Genomic DNA, 19962 nt, shown 5'->3' on the forward strand with positions numbered 1-19962 from the left:
TACATATTTTGTATACTGAAAGCCCATCAGAGTGTTCATAGTACGTACTCAGTAGTGGAATAGAACTGATTATGTCTTAAGATTTAATGCTATATTTTAGCAAGTATCAATACTTGTAAATTCTAGAAGACTGAATGCCCTGGAACTACTGAGAAGACCTCTTATTCTTTTCTTTGTTGTTAGTTACCATTGAGTTGATTTGGACCTATGGCAACCCTATGAGTATTCATTTTTTTTAGCCATATGTATTTGAAGATGCAGGAGCCTGAATTTTTATTTTCACTCTGCCTAAGAGCTAACTGGTGGCAACAGTTGAGAGCTTGGCTGCTAACCAAAAGGTCAGCAGTTTGAATCTACCAGCTGCTCCTTGGAAACCCTGTGGGGGTAATTCTACTCTGTCCTCCAGGGTCGCTATGAGTCAGAATTGACTCCATGGCAATGGGTTTTAAGAGCTAACTTGTCCACGTGAAGTTGATGCTAAACATCGAGAAGCTCCCTAAAGACAGGCCCTTTTCTCCTATGACTCCAGATTAGTCTTCTCATAGGTTCTAATTCTAGAGCGTACACCTACCGTATATCTCAATTATCTTCTTTACTTTATGTAAAACTTTTTTCTAAACTCATTTTCTGCATGAAATCATCTCTGTTTAAGTCAACAACCCGCCAAAGCTATACTTTAAATCATTACCCTACAGATCCTAGCATACTAAACTAAACATTATGAAGTTACTTTCCCATATAATTGTCGCTGCCAGTGAATTCCAAACTGTTGGCTGCAGACCCCCCAGGGAGTTCTCCAAGTTATTAGAAGGGGTCTGTGAACCCAAAGGCACAGCAAGGATTGACTATGGACCAAAAACTAATGCTTCTTAAATTTTAATACTATTTTTCAAATGTCTGTACTATTCCAATAAGGTAGAAATTGATTTGTAGTGCCCTGTTTATTCTTGTGTTTTTTTTTCTTTCAAAGTCTACATATTTCTTACCTGAGAAAGAAGGCCTTATTTTTTGTTTGAGAAAGGTTAGAAACCATACAGCTATGCAACTTTAATCACTGACTATCTTATGACATCACTCCTCCTAGTTATTATTTTCTCAAGTAATCACTTTCTTTTTCTACTGCAGGTATTCTAGAATGTTATAAAAGTACAAAAAAAAGAGCCTTCTCTCCTATATGAAAATGAGGGCCACTTGTAAGAAAAATTCCTTGTTCGAATACTTACCTTTAACTAAGTTCTTAGGCAGTAAATAAATTAGACATTACATTGAACTGTGTGACTACAGGTTTTATTTTACAGTTAACTTTTTATTACTGTGAACCCAAAGCTTTGAATGTTCTGAGCTCAATTCCTCTCTGGGTGGTAACAGGACTTGTCCACCTCCCTAATGACCTAAAACCAGAAAACTAAACCAGTTGCCCTTGAGTCATGCCAATTCACGGCGATCCCATGTGTTTTAGAATAGAACTGCGCTCCATAGGGTTTTCAATGGCTGTGACCTTTTGGAAGTAGACTACCACGTCTTTCTTCTGAGGTACCTCTAGGGGCGTTCGAACCACCAACCTTTCAGTTAGTAGCTGAATGCTTAAGCATTTGTACCACCCAGGGATTCTATCTCTAATGACCTAAAGCCCCTGAAATATGATTACATCATCTTTATTTTTAAGTACTCAATCCACAGTATACAAACCAAACATTTCTACCAAGCACCCAACCCCTTCACAATACATGTTGTATTGTAATAGCCTGTGTTTACTTGACTGTTTACCTCCTAAGATAGGAAGCTCCATAAAGCCAGGAGGACTGTGTCTTACACCATTACACACACAGTACCTTCTGTGCACAATACCTTGCCTATAGTAGCAACTGGAACACAAGAAGCTGAAATCATAAAGAGGGGGTAAGGGAAGAAAAACCTTTCCTGGGTACTTATACGGTATGTTTTTGTTTCCTTTAAATGGTCCTTCAGGGGCTAGGACAGGGGGGATGATGAGGGGACTACCTTATATCCATTTCATCTCTGATATACTGCAAATTAAACTTTGAGTGACTGCATGACCTCAAATCAGTAAGTAATTGCTGAACACTGTGGGTGATGTACTATGGTAACTGCTGTCAGGGAAAGAGCAGTGAGTTAGATGGTCCTTCTAAGAGCTTTCTGTTTAACTGGACACATAATATGAGCAAGCTGTATGACAAGCTAATACGACAAGCTATAAACAGCAGTAAGACTTTTTATTTTTTAAAGTTTAGCAAAAGAGATATTACAACAATATGAGTAGAATAAGGCATGAGTAAGAACCCGTTTGCTGAACTGAGTGGCTGCTGACGCAGCCAGGAAAAGCAGCAGGAGCAAGGAGAGGCCTGGCCTTAGGACAGCTAAAGGGCTTTGGGGTTTGCTTTTGATTACCTTCCACTTCTGGCACCTGCTCTCTCAGTTCTCTGAGCACCCAGGCCACTCCTGGTCTACTCACAGCCTGACCTCCCCTGTGAGCTCAATGCTCCCCAGGCCCCCCCTCAGCCTCCAGCTTTCCCAGCAGACCTTTCTCTCAGACAGCCCAAGCTCAGCTAGCAATTAGAGGCCTCCCGACTCAGTCAATTCTCACTACCTTGTGACAGAGGCCCTCCCCTACCCCCTGCTCTGCAATTAAAAAAAACCAGCGATACTTACCACCACTAGTACAAGAAGAAGGATCCACAGCTAGCACAGACACTTTGTGCCCTCTCTCAGTAAGCATTTTTCCAAAATATTCTATAAATGTTGATTTTCCAGCACCAGGGGGCCCGGATAATCCTAAAATGGAAAAAGGACTAAATGAAACAAATGAGATTAGCACTACGATAAGTTCTAGTGAAGGAACTCTTTGACTACTTTCTATGTTTCCTCATTGATCGAATTGAAACCATTAATGTATTTTAATGCTTCCCAAAGCAGTAAATGAAATTCATGTATCTATTCCCAAATAATAGGGATCTAGGAAAGAAATAATTTTGAGTTCTGTATGTTCGCTGAATCTATTTTTAAAAATTATAAAACACGCTTTCCCTTTTCTCTACAGTGTAGATCTTTCTGGATAGGTTTCGCTGCTTATGCCGTTAATGCGCTCAACTTCTGCAGCAGCTGCCTGCCGCTTACATCTACCCCAACTCTGCACATTTTCTATTCCGGCTAGAAAGTCAGTTCATGACTCTTGAAATTGCAAGCGATGAAGAAAATAATCTTATATTTATAATGCATAAGGTTTTTTTTCTTCCTTTATTCCACTCATAATGCAAGGAGTATTATATAAACTGAATCCTGAAAAAAATAATTAGTCTAAAGAAAGGCAAAAAATCCCCCTACTTGGAGAGTTAGACCGCAGCAGGTGAAAGCACAAACCCCGAAGCCAGCTAGCTGGTTCTCATTCCAGCTCTGCCTTACAAACTGTGTAATCTGGCACAAGTCACTTAACCTTTCTAGGCCTCAGTATCCTCTGCCATAAAATAGATAGAATGCCTGTATTTCTCTCTTCAGGATGCTGTAAGGATTAAACGATTTAATGCCCGCATTGTGTTTAGAACACTGCTTGGCATATAGTAAGAGATGCAGAGCATATATTCAATCATTTATATACACCATGGGCCCATAGGCATTTAATTGTAATTATAGTCAAAGTACATACGGTCTATGGGAAGGTTACGCTTGAATCCTTACCACGATTCCCAGGGCAGGTCCCTGTCTTAAACATCTATCTTATGGGAATAAACATTTGGTGCTGTTGTTTATGACAGTGATAAAATAACTGCAATGAAGACACATGTTTATTTGGCTTCATAAGACCAGCATGGAAGAGCCAGAATAGCACCACAAATTTGTGAGTTGCCCCAAGAATTCCCTTTCTTTCAATGAGCCCAAGCTCAGCTAGCAATTAGAGGCTGCCTGACCCTAAACATTTCTGGGACATTTTCAAAGATTTCCTAACACCTGATAAATAAATACTTTGTCATAACTAGAATTTCTCTTGGGGAGTTTGTTGTTCTGTCTTTTTCCCACTGCTGTCGAGTCGATTCTGACTCATAGCGACCTTATAGGACAGAGTAGAACTGCCCCATAGGGTTTCCAAGGGGCAACTGGTGAACTCAAACTGCCAACCTTTTGGTCAGAGGCCATAGCTCTTAACCACTGTGCCAGCAGGGCGCCTGTCTAGACACATAAAGAATGAATACATATATGTGTGTATGCATGTATTTATATATTGCCCAATGTAATGTTCTCAAAAAGAGCTCAAGTGCCCATCAGTGGGGGCAGAACAATAATACGCACGGAAAATGTGGACCAGTACAAATATTGCTTGATGGGTTATTTTTGAAATTATCTTTCAAGCATTTATACCCTGTCACCCTAAAAACTATGAGGTTTTAGTCCCTGTATTACGAATAAAACCCATAGTTTTTAGGGTGACAGGGTATAAACACTTGAAAGATAATTTCAAAAATAGCTCATCAACCAATAAGGAGCCCTGGTGGCACAGTAATTAAGAGCTTGGCTGCTAACCAAAAGGCTGGCAGTTCAAATCCGCCATCTGCTCCTTGGAAACCCTGTGGGGCAGTTTTGCTCTGTCCTATAGGGTTGCTATGAGTGGGAATCAACTCAAGGGCAGCAGGTGTCACCAATAACCTGAAATAAAAATACAGAAATATAGGGTCGCTATAAGTCAGAATTGACTTGACGGCACTGGGTTTTTTTTTTTTTTTTTTACTGGGAATGTAATGCCAGTTAGTTTTTAAATGTATTTACTCATTCCCCATAAAATTTCTGCACTTTGTTTACCATTTCAAGTTCCCTCTAGCAGGAAAAAAAGCAGGAAGGTTGGTTCAAATTACTGAGTTGGGATCATGAAAAGCTCTCATTCAATTAATAAGTCCCAAACTGACTTATTAATTCCCACTGGTCAAATATATATAAATTGTTTTAAAATGCTGGATTCCAAAAATGTAAACAACTGATTTACAATTAAAGAAACAAGTCAATTTTTCAAGAAATCAAATGACCATACAATGTTTTTAGACAAGAGAGGAGGTGGATATTGTCTCTCCTTTAAAATACATTTTGGTATAGAGATGGCTGGGTTTAGAACAACTCTCAGAGTTTCTTATACTTAATAGAAAGTATTTGAAAGAAGTGAGATTTGCCTATAGAAAGACTAATGAAATATCTAAGAATAAAATTTTGAAAAGTGATAAGGATAATGGTAGCTGATATAACCACAAAAATAAGAAATTTACTGCAGGCTATTAAGTAGAAACTACAAAAAATAATGAGTAAACTGATTAATAGTTCTTCCTATGCATCTTTCCATCCTGGGAACCACAGCAACAGTCTCACCAAAATAGAAATATTCTTCTCTTAAAATATTTGGTTCAAATGGTCATGGTTTTTTGTTTTTGTTTTTAACATAACAAGACTAATGTTTTACAAAGAAAAGGCATTTAAAACTCATGCAAACATTCTAAAATGAAAAAAAATTCCCCATTAGATGGCAAACTAGAATTATTTAAAAGAAGAGAAAATTTAAAGTAATATTTACTGGACAGAGTGACAGAAAAAAAAAAAAAACTGACCCACTCGAAATGCTAACGGTTTCCCTTTATTTAATTGTTCTTGTTCTCTGTGGTAGGCTAATACTTTCTGAAGAAGCACCTGGGCCAACTCTTTTTTCCTGTTGTGAGTTGATTCTATAAGCGTTATGGCCTCTGCTAAACAGGCCCTTTGTCCTTGGATTAAACCGGTGTAAAGTTTATCCACAAATCTTTGTTCTTTATCAGAAAGCCCTTCTGTGTGTTCCTTTAAGGTTGTTTGTACACATAATTTTCTCTTTACACCATTTGACAGCAGCAACCACTTTGTATGATGGAATCCAAGAGAACTAAATGGCTGAGTACACAAGATTCCTGATCCAAGATAAGGACTTGAGGGAAAGGTGAAGTGGTAACGTTGGAAAGGTGTTCGTAAAAGGCCTTTTAGGAGATGCTGGTGAGAGTGTTGTAGCAGCACAGGAATATTCATGTCGTTTGTGTCCGAAGAAAACACTGGGAGTTTTGGGCGCAATGTGGTTTGTAACCTCCCTAGAAGAAAGAAAAACGTATTTTTTACCAGTTCAATACACAACTAAGATACTTAAGCAGTAAATTTTAAGTATAATATTTTCCCGTCTATCAAAACACACGTATTCAGGGTTCTTGGACAAATGGTAGTTCAATAAAAAAATTTTCTTACTAAAGAAAGACTCCCTTCTTGGCCACAGTTAATATTCAATGTAACCCAAGACATGGAACTACTACTGCACTGTAAAAGTGCAATTTAAATTAAAATGTTTTCCTAAATAAAAAACTACATTCAGGTAGAAATTTTACATCTTGCTTATTTTCTTCTGTACATAGACCTTACATTCATCTTAACTATTTCCTCAGGTCAGATATACTCTATTCTGAAACTCATTCAAAGGGTTTTAAAACAATTTCTCTGGTGTTGGCTTTTATTCATTAGTTGTGTGGGTACTTGAGGCATAAGTTTAGATACATATTGGTACTAACACTTCCCCAGGACCACAGACACACGCAAAGAATGGCCTCGCTAAAGCAAACAACAATCAGAAAAAACCTCCATGTGAAGTGAGTCATGAGGGCCGTGTAGTGTATCTCAGGGTATGACGAGAACCACCTAGGTGCTTACTGAAGAGGCGTATCCCCAGTCCCATTCACCAGAATTTCGTAGGTAACCACACTGAAGTTTGAAGCACTGTGGAATCAGATGAGGATCCTTCACTTAGATTTACTGACATTCTCCACTTCTAATGGTATCACGGAGCACTGAGCGTCAGGATACTGCAGAGGTTTCCAGCAACGGCCACCATGAGTCTCTGCCACTTAGCTGTAATGATCTTGGGCAAGTTACTTAACCACTCTGCGCCTCAGTTTCCACTTGAATAAACGGTAGATAACAAGAGTATCTCTCTAATAGGGTGACTGTGAGAACTAAATGAATTAACTCATGTAAAAGGCTCGGAATAGTACCCAATACAACAAATAATAAGAGCGCAACCAACATTAGCTCTTATTATAACACCAATTTACAAAATACTAGTAATAATTAAGTCACAGATCTAGCTTCCTGCAGCACGCTAAAATTTACAGACAAATACACATATAAAAGGTCGGCAGTCTGAATGCACTAGTGGCTCCTTGGAAACTTTATGGGGCAGTTTTACTCTGTCCTGTAGGGTTGCTATGAGTTGGAATCAACTTGATGGTAATGGTTTTTTTTTTAAATACCCAGTATGGATTTATGATTATTTGTAAATTTTGGTTTCAAGTACTTCATAGCTACAATAAAATAAATTATTCCTCTAAGCTACTTCTCTAAATGGTAGTTCAAGGCCAATCAGCATGAAATTAATTTTAGCTAATAAATACACTAACAAGAAAAAAGTAAAAATATGTCAAGATTTTTTGTTGTTGTTAAAACTGTAATTGCTCATCAGTTTTCCAGACAACTTTGAAAATTTTTTTTACTATTTGTTTTTTGGACTTTATGACTTCCACAGTTTTTGAAGACTTTTACAAAATTAGTCTTATGCTAAAAGGACAATGTATTAAAAAGGCATAAATTTTTTTTCTAAAAAACAATTTAAAAAATCCATACCCCCTACTCCCAAACACACAAAATGACATCTAAAACAAAACATAAAAACTATGAGGGAATCTACTTTGGAAGCTCTCCTAATGCCATCTTCAAGCACACTCCTCTCATCAGCACCACTGCCACCAACACTATACCAGAAGCTCATAGGCAAGAACTGTATTTTCATTCAACCACTATCTTCTGAGCGCATCCTACTTTCCAGGTCTCATGCTAGGTCATAAGAATAATAGTGATGATGGTAATGGTATTGATGGTGATGACAATGACATTTTATTATGTTCCAGTCATTGGTCTATATAGTCTCCTAGGGCTGCTGTAACAAATTACCACAAACTTGGCAGCTTAAAACATGAACAATTTATAATCTCACAGTTCTGGGGGCCAGAATTCCAAAACCAAGGTGTTAGCAGGGCCGCACTCCTCCTGAAGGCTCTAGAGAGAATCCTTCCTCGCCCCTCCCAGCACCCTCCTTGACTCGTGGCTATATAACTCCAATCTCTGTCTCGTCTTCACATGGCCTTCTCCTCTTCTCTGTGTGTTTCATTGGATTTGGAGGTTGCTGGAATAATCCAGGATGAACTCATCTTGAGATCTTTAACTTAATTACATCTGTAAAGATGCTTTTTCCAAATAAGATTATATTCACAGGTCCTGGGGATTAGAATGTGGACATATCTTTTTGTCCCCTCATTCAACACACTATACCTTCTTAGGTGGACTGCCTCATTATTTTATCCTGTATAATATAATCCTGGCACTTCAAGAATTCAAAGAATAATAAACACCATGTCCAAGGAAAGAACAAAATGCTATAGGAATACAAAAGATTACAGGAACTAACTCTTCTTGGGAAGTGGAAGGGACAAAACATGGAAGAGTCAATGTCAGGTCTGGTCTTAATGGATAAGTTGAAGAAGTAAGAGGCAGGCTTTCCAGGCTGAGGATTTAAATGTGCAAAGGCAGGGTTGGGATTTGTTGTTTTCCCAGTCATACCAGAAAAGATTGAGAAGTTCAATGAGGGAGAAGCCTGCGGTATATGGCACTAGTGAAAGCAGATGTGGCTGGACCGGGATGTAAACTGAGGCCAAGTTATGAAGCCAACGGGCTAGAGTGTGTCTTGTTGGCAGTGGGGAAATGGCAGAGACTTTGATGGAGGTGAGTGGCATAATCAACTTTGTTTTTTAGGAGAAAACTCAAGAAGCTGGTCAAGAGTATTGAGACCCTGGTAACACAAGCCCCAGTTTAGGAAACCCCAGCAAAGAGTCAAACAAGAAATAAGGACTTGAACTTAGGCAAGGCATTAAGGGATGGAAAAAAGAAGCCAGATTCAAGACATTTCTGTCCATGTTAGAATACTCAAAGCTTGATAAGGAGCCTGGCTCATTGCAATTGCTCAAAAAAAGCTGCTGTTCTGAACTTTTTTTACTCCTCAATTGCCTGGCACTCTAGAGTTCAAATACTTTATTCTCCTAAACAATTCCGTAAGGACAGTAGGACAGTAATTATTTTTCCCTTGGAATAGGAAACGAAGAGTGAGAGAGGTAGGTGACCAGAGTCAGCCACTGGCAGAGCCAGAACTTACACCCAGGTCTTCTGACTACAGAATTCCTTCTTAACAAATTTTTAGAATAAAAGAGAAGTCCTTCGGCTAAAAGAGAAACATATTAGTAGCTCTCCTCACCTCCCAAAGAGAGTAAGAAAAGTTTTCATTATACAGTGATGGTGGTGGTATTAGGAGAAGCCAAAGAAAAGAGGGAATGCTGGCAAAGATACAGAAGATCCCTATTTCTAAATCTAGTCCTGTTCGCCCATAAGGGAGTTGTTGTCATATGTAGTCAAGGAGAAAATTAAAACTATTTAAAATATGCTCTTTAATTAACAAGTGTTACCATGACTACCTCTCATCACCAAACAAGCTTTGTTCAAAAAAGAGCAAAGTGATATATTGAGAGAAAGGAAAAAATAAATAAATAAATAAAGTAGGCCCGGAAAGGTGAGGTACAACGTGTGATCCCTGAGGCGGTACACTACACTCCAAAAGAACATTTTTAAAATTTACACAGACAGAAATCCAGGGAATAAGTGTGGGGATAGATATTAAGGGTGTGGGATAATGGTGAAAGGAACATAAAGTTAGATCCAGCCGAATTTATTGATATGGGTCTATTAAGCAGATTTGGGATTCAATGTATTAACTCAAAGGGTTAGGAAGGGCTCTTAACAGTTTGGTTTGATGGCTGGAACATGGACCAAAAGGTTGCCTATACTAAATGAAGTTGAAATGCCAGAACTACCTTGGTATACTATAGAGGAAGGTATCCAAAGGCTCAGGGAAACTGGAACGTTAGAGTGGATGTATCATGTTAAGACCTGCCTATCTACCCTTGGAGTGTCAAGATAACACACCTTTTAACGTGACTGCGAGGAATAAATTTGTGAGGGGAGCTGTAGGATCTGTGAAAAGCTCTGTGATCCCTCTTCTCTGGAGGTCAGATATTACAGTAGGAACCTAAATGTAATGGACATAATTGGATTCCAAGGTGGCAGGGGCCAAGTTGCAGCACGTAAGCACCAATGACAAGGTGGGCATGGTTATTGTAACAGAGAGGTAATCAGAAACAAAAAGGTAATCAGAATAGCCTGACTTGCAGACACCTATGGTATTAGCAAGTTGGTCACTGTGTCCCTAGAAATGCAACAGATGGGAAGCATACTAAACATTTACTTGGTCTGAATAAGCAGAAGAGTTCTAGATCAAGTGAACAGTGAATCATTGAAACAGAGAATCATGACCCCTCAATCAATTCCAAGACTTGAGCCAGTTACAAACCCACAATCTCTTGAATGAGGGGGAGGCCAGGTCCCTTTGAGGAAGGACCCCACTACACTGCCAAAAATGTATACTATTAATCTTTCTCCCAGTCTTCCCCCAAAGGATCTACAACCTTTCACCAGAGTGACTGTTCACTGGGGAAAAGGAAGTAATCAGACTTTTAGGGAATTACTAGACACTGGCTCTGAACAGACACTAATCCCAGGAGACGCAAAACATGACTGTGGTCCACCGGCCAGAGTAGGAGGCATATGGAGGCCAAGTTATTAATAGAGTTCTAGCTCAGATCCATCTCACAGTGGGTCCAGTGGATCCCTGAACCCATCCTGTAGTGATTTCCTGTTAGTAAAGGCCACTAGAAGCATTTGGTTTCAGTTGGCAAGACCAGTAATACACCTTCACTGTTCTATCTCATTTACCAAGCGAACTGAAAAGCTGTTAGTTTTGAGTGGGGCCCAGAACAAGAGAAGACTCTGTAACAGGTCCAGGGTGCCGTGTAAGCCGCTCTGTCACTTGGGTCATATGACCCAGCTAATCCAATGGTGCTAGGGTTGTCAGCGGCCAACAGAGATGTATTTGGAGTCTTTGATAGGCCCCTATAGGTAAATCACAGTGCAGGCCCTTAGGATTTTGAAGCAAAGCCCTGTCATTTTCTGCAGATAACTACTCTCCCCTTGAGATGAAGTAAAATCCCCGCAGTGGGCAGAACTTCAAGCACTGCACTTGGTTGTTCATTTTGCTTGGAAGGAGAAATGGTCAGTTGTGTAATTTTATACCAATTTATTCTTCCTTATTTTTTATGAATATGTTTGTGTGTGTGTGTGTGTAGGTATAAATACGTGTGTGTTTGGTATAAGCAGTTTGTGATTGGTTGTTAACCTAAAAGATTGACAGTTCCAACCCACTCAGCAGCCCCATGGAAGAAAGGTCTGGTGAACTGCTTCTGTAAAGATTACAGCCAAGAAAACCCTATGGAGTTTGAAAGATTAGACAGGAACCTGCGGGGATAGGGGATAGGGAGGAACAACCCAGAAAAGGAGCGTGAGAATAGCTGCGTAACCTGAAGAATGTAATCCATGTTACCAAACTGTACGTGTAGAAGCTGTTGACTTTGTGTATGTTTTGCTGTGTATATTCTCAATGACAACCACAAAATAAATAAAATTTAGGGAAAAAAAAAAGCCTATGGAGTTGTTCTACTCTGTCTTACATGGGGTCACCATGAGTTGGGGCCAACTTGACAGCAGCCAACCAACTACATATAATACATATATTTATATAATCTCAAATATTTTTGCTTTCTTCCCTCTCTTATTCCCTTATCATATAACATAAGATGTACTAACTTTACTTCACAGTATTTAAGTTACAGGATATCAAAGAGAAGAATAAACATGACCCAAAGACTTTGTATCCTTTCCTGGGGAAAGTGTCAGTGCGTTTTCAGTTATACAAAGGATAGTTGTATCATGGTAGGCAGAAGTACGACTTTGCTATTGTCTTTATTTGGAGATGAATATGGTTTAAGGAGATATGTATAGGTGCCATGTAGACAGGAGATGGACTGTGTTAGCCAATTTTATGTGTCAACTTAGCTGGGCTATGGTGCCCAGTTGGTCAAACACTAGTCTAGATATTGCTATAAAGGTATTTACATGTGATTAACATTAAATCAGTTGACCTTAAGTAAAGCAGATTACTGTCCATAATGTGGGTCAGCCTCCTCTAGTCAAGTGAAGGCCTTAAGAGCAAAAAATGAGGTTTCCCAAGGGAGAAACACAAGACTATAAATAGAAATTCTGTGGGAGTTTCCATCTCACCACCTGACCCACCCATTTTGGACACAAGACTGCTAGAGTTTCCAGCCTGTTCTATGACCTCTGGATTCTGGACTTGCCAGCCCTCACAGCTACGTCAGCCAGTCTCTTAAAATCAATCAATTTCTCTCTCTCTCTCTCTCTCCCTGCATATATACTTACGTTGATCGAATACATTATATTTGAGTAACAATCTTAACCTGTGTGATCTGAGAACCTCTACTAAAAACATTCTGCCTTCTAAGTTTCCTGTTTTGAATCAAAGCACTTTTTGACATCTAACCAACCTCCCCAATCGGAAAAACAGAAAGTTTGTAAAGAACCAAATTCAGTAACACGAGCCTCATTTACAATATGCAAGCAAATAACACTCCCTAAATAAATGAGATGAATAAAAATGAGCTAATGACCAGTATCATACATTGCTCTAACATGTAAAACAGTGAATTCTTACAAAAATTTAACTGCAGTCTTTCTCAGGGAATTCATGCCAACGATCTGACAAACTTCATGCTGCAGGCTTTATCACAATGTAGGATTGTGAAGTTCTCTGCCCTTTGATGTCAATACAAATCTTAAAAGGCCTTTAAAAGAAAAGAAAGAGCTAGGAAATTGATACCACTTTAAACATTCTTTTGCCAAAACCGAAATGCTATCCAGATGTATATAATTCTAGGTTTTGACACCTTCAAAACTGTGCCTGGGGGCTAATTTCTTGGTGCCCCCAAACCTTCTTGGCTGTAATGGCAGAGTAGCGCTGAAAAACGCTTATTATGTGTGAGGTATTATGCATGCATTTCCTCAGCTGTCCTCACAACAATCCTACAGTAGATGACATCCCGTTCCAGGTGAGGCTTGGCAACATTAGGTTGCGTGACCAAGGCCTCAGAACTAGTGACGGCACTTGGAAAACACTTTGGATTTCATAACTCCATAGTGTCAACTCTAGACTGCTGTATACAAAAAAGAGGCATGGCGTCATGGCAAAACAAAGGAAAATAAATAACCCTTTAAATTTGAATATGCCATAATTATGGCAGGCTATTTATCTTTTTAACTTTGTGTGTGTGTGAGCCAAAATGAAATATTAGGTTACAGTGCCTTGCAAACCTTATCAGTAGGAAAAAATAATCTATCAGTAGGAGATCCCAATAATGTATTAGGTGACAGAGCCAGGGCGGACCATTTCAAATTAAGTATCTGTTTTGTACTCCATAGAGAATAATTCACACCTGATAACTGTGAGTTCATCATATACTTAAATGCACTAATTTATCCAACCAACCTGATTTTAAAGAAGCCCATAAATTTTCTAAAAGCCAACAGGGCAGAACAAACTAAGTCTGCTAAACTGGCAATATCATGTAGGTAGGAAGAAGGAATTCCCACCAGCTCATGTAACAAAGCTATCTTTCCCTGCTTTCTTAAGGCGAGAAATCAGAGAACCTGGCCAATAACCCAATCAAACTGTTTCAATTAATTTTCATGATTCCTGAAAGTATTGGTTTTATCCTACAGTTTGTAAGCTGAGCACTATCAAAATTCAAGAGAAGTTCTGTAGCATTTACTACATTCAGTAAGATACCTCAAAGCACTGCCATTCTTAGTAAAACAAAACAAAACCCATTGCCATCAGCTGATTCCGACTCACAGCGACCCTATTCGACAGAGTGGAACTGCCCCATAGGGTTTCCAAGGAGCAGGTGGTGGAATCAAACTGCTGACCTTTTGGTTAGCAGCCGAACACTTAACGACTGTGCCACCAGGCCTCCATTCTTAATAAACCAGATGTCAATTTATTAATACGTCACAAAAAACCTAATAGTCAAGCAGGTGAAAATACTGAAGTGGGTCTGTAAGTGCGTCCCCTCCCCTGTAAGAAGGTACACATGGACAATAGCATTTTAAGATTAACATTTGTTTTCCTCAAAAATATATTGTATATCCAGTCCCTAGGAAGAAACACATTTCTATCCCAGTCTTCAGTACACATGCATATTACTGAAACAAGTTTCACAAAACAATACTTACTGCTGTTACATGCTAGATACTCTAATACCGTCTTTTCTATTCTATTCCATTTTTCAAAATGATGATTACAACCCACCAATGGGTATAACCTTAAGCTTGAAAAACTCTGACCTACTACAGCCACCTCTATAACCATTATTAATTCATCTTCCTTACCACCACTTACCCTCATAAAATGTAAATCTGATTATATTACTCTTCTGCTTTACACATTTATAAGGTTCCCTCTGCCTTAGGGTAAAAAAAAAAATTTTTTTCTGTATTTCAGTCATCCTTTCATTCAACAAATATTTACTGAGAATCTACTATATCCTAGACACTGTGCCACACTTTGTAACACGCTGGTGAAGTTTACAACTCAGCTAAGAAAACAGCCATTACATAAACATTTCATACTATCTAGGCGTGCTCCTGTCTACCTCTCCAACTTAATCCATTCTCCTCCCCCACCTTTACCACATTGCTCTATTCTGATCTGCACAAAGGTCCCAGAAAATGTCACACTCTTTTATACACCTTGACCATTGTCCTTGATATTCCTTTGTTTGGAAGGCTCTTCTCTCCTTTAATCATCTCACAGATTCCTGCTCAGCCTTCAAGAACCAAGAGTCTCCTCTATTAATAGTTCACTGGTCTCCTTTCTCCAACCCCCAGTCACGACTCCCTCCTCTTGCCTTCATGCACTGGCCAAATCTATTACAGTGCTGATCACAGTTTTGTGATCATGTTTTAAGATGTCAGTCTTTCTCTAGACAGGGAGTTATCTTTGTATTCGCAGTGTATGATGGCTCACAGAAGAAATGAATGAACGTATGCTGTAATTTTGCATGGGTCAATGATTCCACTACACTGATTAGTCAGTTAATCAATGTTTTGAAAACATACATTTTTCTAGATTTTACAGTAAATATATATATATATATATATTTTATATTTATTTTCAGGGCTTTCTTTTCAAAGGCTGATTTCAATATATGGATGTTTTCCTTCATTAAAAATTTGCTCAGCAGCAGCCAGTCTGACTTGGGGTATTTGTCTTGAAATTGATCCAATGAATATTCTCAATTTCAATAACTACTCTGGCAAGAAAAAGCACACAGGATTTCCAAAATCAATATATTAGGTCAGTGTCTGTGTCGCAGCACGATGCAGAGGCACTGCAGTGTGGGCCATGTGTTTCCATTTCTCATTCTAATCACCATGACTTGACGAGAAGCTGTCAACTGCCATTTATCTCTTTACCATCTCCCACTGCCCCCACAGAAGGCTTTCCTTTCTCCTTTCAATTAATAATCTCAGGAAATTTTTGTAGAGTAGGGTGGCCTTTTAAACAAGGTTTTAAATAGGTCACTGTTACATAAGAGTAATACAGAATACACACTGGATTCACGCAGGGATTCTCTAATGCTTTTTGTCCACTTCGCCTTTTATCACTTTTCCAATAAGACTCAGATTTTACAATTTCTACTTTTAGGTTTTCTTCTGCTTGGGAAGTTTCCATGTTTCTAAATCTCATCACCATTAGATTCCCATTGCTACCACCCTAGACCTGGGCAGTCTCTCATAGTCAGTTTCTTCATCTACAAAATGGAAACGCTAAGATCTACACATCAGGGTCACAATGAGTATGAGATGAAATGGTGTGTGTGAGACAGCCTGGCACAGAACCAGCACTGAGCAGGTGCTCATGAACTCTAAGGGACTTTTCTTTCTTCCTCCCCAACCCTTCCTCTCAGACTTCACAGCAAGACTCATCTTGAAACATGAATGTGATCTCCTTACTCTTCTCCAGTTCCTCCAATAATTCCCACACCCTATGTTACAGATTCGATATTGGACATAGATTCAATTGTGTCCCCCAAAAATATGTGTTGTAAATCCTAACCTCTATGCTTGTGGTTGGAGCCCTGGTAGCGCAGTGGTTAAAAGCTTGGCTGCTAACCAAAAGTTTGGCAGTTCAAATCCACCAGCCTGCTCTTTGGAAACCCTATGGAGCAATTCTACTCTATCCCATAGGGTCCTATGAGTCAGAATCGACTCAATGGCAAGGGGTTTGTTTGTTTGTTTATGCCTGTGGTTATAATCCCATTTGGGAATGAGTTGTCTTTGTTAGGTTAATGAGGCAGGTTTACTGTAGGGTGTATCTTGAGTCAATCTCTTGCGATATGAGATTAAACAAATGAGGGGATAGAGATAGATGGGGTAAGACAGATGCTGAGGCGTATGCAGTACTCCCAGGAAGCAGGGGCAGAAGCTGAAGGGACAAGGAGCTTCCTCCAGAGCAGACAGAAAGAGAAAGCCTTCCTCTAGAGTTGGCATTCTGAGTTCTGGCTTCTAGTCTCCTAAATTGTGAGAAAATAAATTTCTGTTTGTTAAAGCCATCCATTTGTGGTAGTTCTGTTATAGCGGTACTAGACGACTAAGACAGAATTTGGTAGCGAGAAGAGGGGTGCTGCTGTAACAGATACATAAAATGTGGAAGTGGTTTTGGAATTGGGTAATGGGTAGAGCCGGAAGAGTTTTAAGGTACCTAATAGTAAAAGCCTAGATTGCCTTGAAGAAACTGTTGGTAGAATTATGAATGTCAACAGTGACTCTGATAAGGGCTCTGAGGAAGTGAGCAGAGCTATAGAGAAAAGTCTCTGTCTTATATGGGATCAGCAACAGAGTGCTGCTAGAATTGTGAACATTAAATGTGCTTCTCGTAAGGCTTTAAATGAAAATAATAAACATGTGATTGGACAAGGGAGGAAGGGCTGTGCTTTTTATGCAGTGGCAAAGAACCTGTCTGAATTATGTTCAAATGTTTGGTAGAAGGTAGAACTTGTAAGTGATGAACTTGGAGCCAATGGAATGGGGAAATTATCTAACAATTCCATTCATATCACATGCAAGTAAAATTACACTCAATTATTCAAAAACAGTTGCAGCAGTATAAAGACAGGGAACTGCCAGAAATTCAAGCAGGATTCAAAAGAGGATGTGGTACGAGGGATATCGTTGCTGATGTCAGATAGATCCTGGCAGAAAGCAGTGAATATAATAAAGATGTTTACCTGTGTTTTATTGACTACACAAAGGCATTCGATTGTGTGAATCACAACAAATTATGGATAACATTCCGAAGAATAGGAATTTCAGAACAGTTAATTGTGCTCATGAGGAACCTGTACATAGACCAAGAGGCAGTTTGTTTGAACAGAACAACGGGATACTGTGCGGCTTAAAATCAGGAAAGGTATGTGCCAGGGCTGTATCCTTTCACCATATTTATTCAATCTGTATGCTGAGCAAATCATCAGAGAAGCTGGACTGTATGATGAAGAATGCTGCATCAGGATTGGAGGAAGATTCTAACAACCTGTGATTTACAGATGACACAACCTTGTTTGCTGAAAGTGAAGAGGACTTTAAGTACTTACTGATGAAGATTGAAGAAGACTGCGGCCTTCAGTATGGATTACACCTTAATATAAAAGAAACAAAAATTCTCACGACTGGACCAATAAGCAACATCATGATACAGGGAGAAAATACTGAAGTTGTCAAGGATTTCATTTTACTTGGATCCACAATTACACACCCATGGAAGCAGCAGTCAAGAAATCAAATGCTGTATTGCATATGGGCAAATCTGCTGCAAAAGATCTCTCTTAAGTGTTAAAAAGCAAAGATGTCACTTTGAGGACTAAGGTGCACCTGACCCAAGCCAAGAGCCTCGTATGCATGTGAAAGCTGGACAATGAATTGGAAAGACCGAAGAAGAATAGATGCCTTTCAATTATGGTATGGGCAAAGAATATTAAATATACCATGGGCTGCCACAAGAACAAACAAATCTGTCTTGGAAGTATGGCCAAAATGCCCCTTAGAAGCCAAGATAGCAAGATTTCATCTCACCTACCTTGGACATGTTATCAGGAGGGCCTAGTCCCTGGAAAAGGATATCATATTTGTAAAGTAGGGAATCAATGAAAAAGAGGAAGTCCCTCAATGTGATTAACTGACACATAGTGGGTGCAACAATGGGCTCAAACAGCAAGGATTGTGAGGATAGCACAGGACCTGGCTGCGTTTCATTCTGTTGTTCATCAGGTCATGATGAGTCAGAAAAGAACTCACAGGACCTAACGACACTTTGGACACAAACCTACATGAAGCGTTTACTACTTAAAAGAATATTCTGGACTTTGTAGACTATCCAAAAATAAGAATTCTACACAACAAGCCTGCAGGAAACTTTCAGTTTTCTACTTACTTGGAAGAATTTTTATTTCTTTTTTTCCAAAATATATGTAATACAACACTACTCTTAAGGTAATAAAATGAGAAAAAAATTCCATCCTATCATTTTGACTTAGGTTGCTTTTCATTTTCTAATGAGGAAATACGGAAATACATACTATTTGATGAGTGCACGTCCTCTGTTGAAAGTGACCTAGCCCTTGCCCCAACACGGTATATAACAGAACCTGGAGGTACTGTTTGTGGCTTCCAGTTTGAATTATACTCATGTATTTTTTATACTTTCATACACTGGATTCGGAAACCCTGGTGGCATAGTGGTAAAGTGCTATGGCTGCAACCAAAGGGTCGGCAGTTCGAATCTGCCAGGTGCTTCTTGGAAACTCTATGGGGCAGTTCTAACTCTGTCCTATAGGGTTGCTATGAGTTGGAATTGACTCCACGGCAGGAGGTTTGGTTTTTTTGGTGTACATTGGCTTGGTGGTGTAGTGGTTAAGAGCTCGGCTGCTAACCAAAAGGTCAATAGTTCAGATCTGCCAGCCGCTCCTTGGAAACCCTATGAGACAGTTCTACTCTGTCCTGTAGGGTCGCTATGAGTCGGAACCTACACGACAGCACCTAACAACACAACACTGGACTACCGTGCATTTCCAACCCGGCCTGGGGTTAAAAATAACCAGTTGCCGAGCTTGGGGGCGGCAAGGGACGAGTCTCCTTACCAAAGCCGCTCATCAACCTGCCCAAAGTAACGAAAATTTAAAACACTGTTTACAGGGCATTTCTTTTTTAGGGAAAAGCCAAACAAGAACTTTCCCTCTTAACCCATTTGCGGACACTTGCCTGTCCCCATACTATGCACCACCCCCAACATCATCTATTTAATATCCTTCTCTTCCTCCCCCACCCCAATCCTGCAGAGGGCGCCCCCGACAACGAGACTACCCCTTCGCGCCCCCGCGACCCGAGCGGGAGCGCGGCCCCAACTACAGAACGCGTCCCTCAGCTCCCGCCCCCCAATACTCACCCGCCTGAGGCCGCGGAAGGGCAGCTTCGCCGCGCCCCTTCCGCCTGGTCCGCCCCGCCCCGCGATCGTGGAGGCGCGCAGGCGCAGCGCGGACAGCCCGACGCACGGGTTAAGGGGTGTGGCTGGGGGCTGGCGGCGGCGTGGGGCGTGGCTAGGATCCCGGAAGACGTGGCTGCGGTGAGAGTCCGCCTTTCGGCCGGGCATGGAGGTCAGCCGGGCACCTGGAAGTTGCCGCGAAAGTGAAGCGGGGAGGGCGGTATGCGGCCTTCGGGGTTGCTTTTACTTTCTGCAGGTCCAGATTGGATCTTTCGCCTCCAAGGCTCAGAAATAAC

The 19962-nt window shown here is 40.1% G+C and overlaps 1 protein-coding gene across 4 annotated transcripts in view; it reads right to left on the bottom strand.

Moving 5' to 3' along the window:
- Positions 1–19686, bottom strand: part of MMAA (metabolism of cobalamin associated A) — a 37902-nt gene extending 18216 nt beyond the window's left edge. For 3 of the 4 annotated variants that reach the window (XM_049905443.1, XM_049905439.1, XM_049905440.1), the window contains exons 1-4: positions 19631–19686; positions 17784–17827; positions 5601–6104; positions 2671–2793 (exon numbers count right to left, since the gene is read on the bottom strand). In XM_049905443.1, the coding sequence (XP_049761400.1) occupies positions 2671–2793; positions 5601–6045 (568 nt within the window). In that variant the 5' untranslated portion in view covers positions 6046–6104; positions 17784–17827; positions 19631–19686. The remainder of the gene's footprint in view (positions 1–2670; positions 2794–5600; positions 6105–17783; positions 17828–19630) is intronic. The other variant, XM_049905441.1, reaches the window with a different exon arrangement.
- Positions 19687–19962: the final 276 nt, after the last annotated feature.

This window comes from Elephas maximus, chromosome 13 (genome assembly GCF_024166365.1).
Source record: "Elephas maximus indicus isolate mEleMax1 chromosome 13, mEleMax1 primary haplotype, whole genome shotgun sequence".
NCBI lineage: Eukaryota > Metazoa > Chordata > Mammalia > Proboscidea > Elephantidae > Elephas > Elephas maximus.